Consider the following 7,679-nt stretch of genomic DNA (forward strand, 5'->3'; position numbering starts at 1 on the left):
GTAATGAGTACAATATAGAGACTGAATGCTTTTGCTTCTTCTCTCATAGGCCCAGGACTCTGGGGGGAAGTGAGGTGTGACAGCAATCTCACCTTCATCTGTAAAGCCCCCAACACTTCTAAGGACAATCCCTTATGTTCGAAGGGAGTGTAAAGATGTTGAGCGTCCGTTCTGAAGAGATGGAAGCACAGACGCCAGGGATAGGGAGGGAGGGACTCTCAGGGGTTTGTTCTTGAATGGCACTTATGCATACAAATAAATAAGTCACTGTATTCACCCATGATGTGTGTATTAAACTCTCACAGCTTATTATATAATGTTTACCTTCCACATCCCTGGCCACAAAATTGGGATTTGTTCAATTCTGCCATCATAAATGGTACTTGTGAAGATCTGCAGGTGCCACTGTAATGAGGAGAGTGCCACTGTGGCATGTGGGGTGTGAGTGTCCCTTTAAAGCCCAGTGAACACCTACTAACACTAAAATAGGCGTCGCCCACTAACTGGGCACTATGACACAACCCTTACTTGGGTGAAGTGATCTCTTTGCATCTAATGGCTCTGTTACCCCTGCTGCATGGTTGATGTTCACCCCGTGAGGTGAGCAGAGGACCCCCGGGTGCAGGGCCCAGGATGTGCCACGGGTGCAGTGCCTGGTTACAGGATCGCCACATTTGACCAAACCACCACCTTGGCTTTCCTTCCTTCTTCCAAGGCCTCCTGGTTTCATATACATTGTGAGCCCTCGTGAAACCGAAATCACAGATATGAGAATTCATCCCATGAAGGTCCAGGTTCATTGGTGAGTTCTAAACTTAGAGGGGAACGAGGAGAACTTAAAGGTCCTGCATGAGGGCTCCATAGGATACTATGTAATACAAAAGGTGTGCAGTTCCTGGGGGTAAAGGGGACAGGAGGATCTAGATTAGGGAAACTGAGGCATCAGATCAGGGGATCTCATTGCTTGGAACCAAGAGCTCTTACACACCTGTGTGGGTGTTATGCTTCATCAGCTCCTCAATAGTCCAGTGCTGGGATGACCTACGGGCATCTTGAGGAGGTCGCATGAGCATAAGATGTCGATGTGAGGTGTAGGGTAGAGTTGCTCTAGGTGTTGATTAGTGTAATGTGATTCTGTGGTTTAAAAATAGCTAAGCGATACCTAATTAAATTTAATAGGAGGGCTCTCTTGTTATGATTAAAAGGCAATGGGTGACTGAATGTGGAAGTAATGGTTCGATCCAGCTCATAAAATAGTGTGAGTGTAGGTCAACATGTCTCTTTCCCTCAAGTGTCGCTATTGATCTGGGCAATTTTTCAGGACTTAAAAATGAAACCTAATCTACTTGTGGTAGGGAAAATGTATGTATCATTGGCAAAAGGTACCCCAATCATACAACCAAATCTTCACAGTAAAGTATGCCTGGGAACATCTGAAACCCAACCTAAGTACGATAAGCAACTGACTCTTTCAGTGATGGCAGAGATCACGGTGGCTGTGGAACAAAAGGCTGATTCAGAGGTGACTTACCCCGTGAGTTCTCCATTAGTGCTGTCAGCGTAGGTCAGCAATCAAGTGTCTTAATGCTGCAGCCATCCATGAAGTGCTAGCGGGGAGTGGCATAAAAAGCAGGCGCATACTGTCTCCTCTTACTCAAAATGAGCGAGTAGTAGAATGATTGTGTAAATATATAAGCTGAGGACGAAGAGGATTTGGAATTTAGTTTCCTGATCCCATAGAGTAGGTGGTAATTGTGTCGTCAGGAAAAGAAGAGCCACAATTAGAGGAAGCAAAGTTGTGCAAGAAACTTGTAAGATGACCTGGACTTCAGAAATGAGGTATTAACCTGGCTGGTCCAAGCACTAGGATAACAAGACAAGACTTGGGTCATGTGGAATTCATAGGGTTGCTCAAACATAGATTTAATCTTTTCTTCAAAGAAGAGTTCTCAGAGAGTAATATTGATTCTTTCTTCATAAATACTGGAGTCGCACAATGACCCATCCTTTCACATCCACCTGCTGCTCCTGGTATTGTATTGTATTGTATGTCGATTTGTAGAGCGCAATTGCTGCCCGGGGGCGTCTGAATGGTGAAACTGATTCAAGCTTTTGGATCTAAATATATTAAACTTAAGCTGATGCTACCTAGAGAATGTGTACGCTGGCAATACTCCATCTCTTACACCACCCAAAGAGTGTGTGATCAGGTTTAGCGTCTGGTAATACTCCATCACTTACACCACCCAAAGAGTGTGTGATCAGGGTTAGTGTCTGGTAATACTCCATCACTTACATCATCCAAAGAGTGTGTGATCAGGGTTAGTGTCTGGTAATACTCCATCACTTACATCACCCAAAGAGTGTGTGATCAGAGTTAGTGTCTGGTAATACTCCGTCACTTGCATCATCCAAAGAGTGTGTGATCAGGGTTAGTGTCTGGTAATACTCCATCTCTTACACCCCCCAAAGAGTGTGTGATCAGGGTAAGTGTCTGGTAATACTCCATCACTTACACCACCCAAAGAGTGTGTGATCAGGGTAAGTGTCTGGTAGTACTCCATCACTTACATCATCCAAAGAGTGTGTGATCAGGGTTAGTGTCTGGTAGTACTCCATCACTTACATCATCCAAAGAGTGTGTGATCAGGTTTAGAGTCTGGTATTACTCCATCTCTTACACCCCCCAAAGAGTGTGTGATCAGGGTTAGTGTCTGGTAATACTCCATCTCTTACACCCCCCAAAGAGTGTGTGATCAGGTTTAGAGTCTGGTATTACTCCATCTCTTACACCCCCCAAAGAGTGTGTGATCAGGGTTAGTGTCTGGTAATACTCCATCTCTTACACCACCCAAAGAGTGTGTGATCAGAGTTAGTGTCTGGTAATACTCCATCACTTGCATCATCCAAAGAGTGTGTGATCAGGGTTAGTGTCTGGTAATACTCCATCACTTGCATCATCCAAAGAGTGTGTGATCAGAGTTAGTGTCTGGTAATACTCCCTCACTTGCATCATCCAAAGAGTGTGTGATCAGGGTTAGTGTCTGGTAATACTCCATCACTTGCATCATCCAAAGAGTGTGTGATCAGGGTTAGTGTCTGGTAATACTCCATCACTTGCATCATCCAAAGAGTGTGTGATCAGAGTTAGTGTCTGGTAATACTCCCTCACTTGCATCATCCAAAGAGTGTGTGATCAGGGTTAGTGTCTGGTAATACTCCATCACTTGCATCATCCAAAGAGTGTGTGATCAGGGTTAGTGTCTGGTAATACTCCATCTCTTACACCACCCAAAGAGTGTCTGATCAGGGTTAGTGTCTGGTAATACTCCATCTCTTACACCAACCAAAGAGTGTGTGATCAGGGTTAGTTCTGGTAGTACTCCATCACTTACATCATCCAAGGAGTGTGTGATCAGGGTTAGTGTCTGGTAATACTCCATCTCTTACACCCCCCAAAGAGTGTGTGATCAGGGTTAGTTCTGGTAGTACTCCATCACTTACATCATCCAAGGAGTGTGTGATCAGGGTTAGTGTCTGGTAATACTCCATCTCTTACACCCCCCAAAGAGTGTGTGATCAGGGTTAGTGTCTGGTAATACTCCATCTCTTACACCCCCCAAAGAGTGTGTGATCAGGTTTAGAGTCTGGTATTACTCTATCTCTTACACCACTTAAAGAGTGTATGATCAGGGTTAGTGTCTGGTAGTACTCCATCACTTACATCATCCAAAGAGTGTGTGATCAGGGTTAGTGTCTGGTAATACTCCATCTCTTACACCACCCAAAGAGTGTGTGATCAGAGTTAGTGTCTGGTAATACTCCATCTCTAACACCACCCAAAGAGTGTGTGATCAGAGTTAGTGTCTGGTATTACCCTATCTCTTACATCACCCAGTGTGTATGATCAGGGTTGGTGTCTGGTATTACTCTATCTCTTACATCACCCAGAGTATGTGATCAGGGTTAGCGTCCTGTAATACTCCATCTCTTACACCACCCAAAGAGTGTGTGATCAGGGTTAGTGTCTGGTATTACTCCATCTCTTACACCACTTAAAGAGTGTATGATCAGGTTTAGCGTCTGGTAATACTCCATCTCTTACACCACCCAAAGATTGTGTGATCAGGGTTAGTGTCTGGTAGTACTCCATCACTTACATCATCCAAGGAGTGTGTGATCAGGGTTAGTGTCTGGTAATACTCCATCTCTTACGACACCCAAAGAGTGTGTGATCAGGGTTAGTGTCTGGTATTACTCCATCTCTTACACCACTTAAAGAGTGTATGATCAAGTTTAGTGTCTGGTAATACTCCATCTCTTACACCACCCAAAGAGTGTGTGATCAGGGTTAGTGTCTGGTATTACTCTATCTCTTACATCACCCAGAGTGTGTGATCAGGGTTAGTGTCTGGTATTACTCCATCTCTTACACCACCCAAAGAGTGTGTGATCAGGGTTAGTGTCTGGTATTACTCCATCTCTTACACCACTTAAAGAGTGTATGATCAGGTTTAGCGTCTGGTAATACTCCATCTCTTACACCACCCAATGAGTGTGTGATCAGGGTAAGTGTCTGGTAATACTCCATCTCTTACACCCCCCAAAGAGTGTGTGATCAGGGTTAGTGTCTGGTATTACTCTATCTCTTACATCACCCAGAGTGTGTGATCAGGGTTAGTGTCTGGTATTACTCCATCTCTTTCACCCCCCAAAGAGTGTGTGATCAGGGTTAGTGTCTGGTATTACTCTATCTCTTACATCACCCAGAGTGTGTGATCAGGGTTAGTGTCTGGTATTACTCCATCTCTTACACCACTTAAAGAGTGTATGATCAGGTTTAGCGTCTGGTAATACTCCATCTCTTACACCACCCAAAGAGTGTGTGATCAGGGTTAGTGTCTGGTATTACTCCATCTCTTACACCACTTAAAGAGTGTATGATCAGGTTTAGCGTCTGGTAATACTCCATCTCTTACACCACCCAATGAGTGTGTGATCAGGGTTAGTCTCTGGTAATACTCCATCTCTTACACCCCCCAAAGAGTGTGTGATCAGGGTTAGTGTCTGGTATTACTCTATCTCTTACACCCCCCAAAGAGTGTGTGATCAGGGTTAGTGTCTGGTAATACTCCATCTCTTACACCCCCCAAAGAGTGTGTGATCAGGGTTAGTCTCTGGTAATACTCCATCTCTTACACCCCCCAAAGAGTGTGTGATCAGGGTTAGTGTCTGGTATTACTCCATCTCTTACACCACTTAAAGATTGTATGATCAGGTTTAGCGTCTGGTAATACTCCATCTCTTACACCACCCAATGAGTGTGTGATCAGGGTTAGTCTCTGGTAATACTCCATCTCTTACACCCCCCAAAGAGTGTGTGATCAGGGTTAGCGTCTGGTATTACTCTATCTCTTACATCACCCAGAGTGTGTGATCAGGGTTAGTGTCTGGTATTACTCCATCTCTTACACCACCCAAAGAGTGTGTGATCAGGGTTAGTGTCTGGTATTACTCCATCTCTTACACCAATTAAAGAGTGTATGATCAGGTTTAGCGTCTGGTAATACTCCATCTCTTACACCACCCAATGAGTGTGTGATCAGGGTTAGTGTCTGGTAATACTCCATCTCTTACACCCCCCAAAGAGTGTGTGATCAGGGTTAGTGTCTGGTATTACTCTATCTCTTACATCACCCAGAGTGTGTGATCAGGGTTAGTGTCAGGTATTACTCCATTTCTTACACCCCCAAAGAGTGTGTGATCAGGGTTAGTGTCTGGTATTATTCTATCTCTTACATCACCCAGAGTGTGTGATCAGGGTTAGTGTCTGGTATTACTCCATCTCTTACATCACCCAGAGTGTGTGATCAGGGTTAGCGTCTGGTAATACTCCATCACTTCCATCATCCAAAGAGTGTGTGATCAGGGTTAGTGTCTGGTAATACTCCATCACTTACACGACCCAATGAGTGTGTGATCAGGGTTAGTGTCTGGTAATACTCCATCACTTGCATCATCCAAAGAGTGTGTGATAACGGGTTAGTGTCTGGTAGTACTCCATCACTTACATCATCCAAAGAGTGTGTGATCAGGGTTAGTGTCTGGTAATACTCCATCTCTTACACCCCCCAAATAGTGTGTGATCAGGTTTAGAGTCTGGTATTACTCCATCTCTTTCACCCCCCAAAGAGTGTGTGATCAGGGTTAGTGTCTGGTAATACTCCATCTCTTACACCCCCCAAAGAGTGTGTGATCAGGTTTAGAGTCTGGTATTACTCCATCTCTTACACCCCCCAAAGAGTGTGTGATCAGGGTTAGTGTCTGGTAATACTCCATCACTTGCATCATCCAAAGAGTGTGTGATCAGGGTTAGTGTCTGGTAATACTCCATCACTTGCATCATCCAAAGAGTGTGTGATCAGGGTTAGTGTCTCAGAATACTCCATCACTTGCATCATCCAAAGAGTGTGTGATCAGGGTTAGTGTCTGGTAATACTCCATCACTTGCATCATCCAAAGAGTGTGTGATCAGGGTTAGTGTCTGGTAATACTCCATCACTTGCATCATCCAAAGAGTGTGTGATCAGGGTTAGTGTCTGGTAATACTCCATCTCTTACACCACCCAAAGAGTGTGTGATCAGGGTTAGTGTCTGGTAATACTCCATCTCTTACACCACCCAAAGAGTGTGTGAACATGGTTAGTTCTGGTAGTACTCCATCACTTACATCATCCAAGGAGTGTGTGATCAGGGTTAGTGTCTGGTAATACTCCATCTCTTACACCACCCAAAGAGTGTGTGATCAGGGTTAGTGTCTGGTAGTACTCCATCACTTACATCATCCAAGGAGTGTGTGATCAGGGTTAGTGTCTGGTAGTACTCCATCACTTACATCATCCAAGGAGTGTGTGATCAGGGTTAGTGTCTGGTAGTACTCCATCACTTACATCATCCAAGGAGTGTGTGATCAGGGTTAGTGTCTGGTAGTACTCCATCACTTACATCATCCAAGGAGTGTGTGATCAGGGTTAGTGTCTGGTAATACTCCATCTCTTACACCACCCAAAGAGTGTGTGATCAGGGTTAGTGTCTGGTAATACTCCATCTCTTACACCCCCCAAAGAGTGTGTGATCAGGTTTAGAGTCTGGTATTACTCCATCTCTTACACCCCCTAAAGAGTGTGTGATCAGGGTTAGTGTCTGGTATTACTCTATCTCTTACACCAATTAAAGAGTGTATGATCAGGGTTAGTGTCTGGTAGTACTCCATCACTTACATCATCCAAAGAGTGTGTGATCAGGGTTAGTGTCTGGTAATACTCCATCTCTTACACCACCCAAAGAGTGTGTGATCAGGGTTAGTGTCTGGTAATACTCCATCTCTTACACCCCCCAAAGAGTGTGTGATCAGGTTTAGAGTCTGGTATTACTCCATCTCTTACACCCCCTAAAGAGTGAGTGATCAGGGTTAGTGTCTGGTATTACTCTATCTCTTACACCACTTAAAGAGTGTATGATCAGGGTTAGTGTCTGGTAGTACTCCATCACTTACATCATCCAAAGAGTGTGTGATCAGGGTTAGTGTCTGGTAATACTCCATCTCTTACACTCCCTAAAGAGTGTGTGATCAGAGTTAGTGTCTGGTATTACTCCATCTCTTATACCACCCAAAGAGT

The 7,679-nt window shown here is 44.4% G+C and overlaps 1 protein-coding gene across 1 annotated transcript in view; it reads left to right on the forward strand.

Annotated features, from left to right (window-relative positions):
- The window catches only part of LOC147736696 (lectin-like), a 111,462-nt gene extending 111,309 nt beyond the window's left edge, over positions 1–153 (forward strand). Inside the window, exon 5 of the mRNA XM_086952671.1 lies at positions 50–153. Coding sequence (XP_086808797.1) covers positions 50–153 — 104 coding nt within the window. The remainder of the gene's footprint in view (positions 1–49) is intronic.
- The last annotated feature ends 7,526 nt before the right edge of the window (positions 154–7,679 follow it).

The sequence above is a fragment of the Lissotriton vulgaris genome, chromosome 1_2 (genome assembly GCF_964263255.1).
Source record: "Lissotriton vulgaris chromosome 1_2, aLisVul1.2, whole genome shotgun sequence".
Classification (NCBI taxonomy): Eukaryota; Metazoa; Chordata; class Amphibia; order Caudata; family Salamandridae; genus Lissotriton; species Lissotriton vulgaris.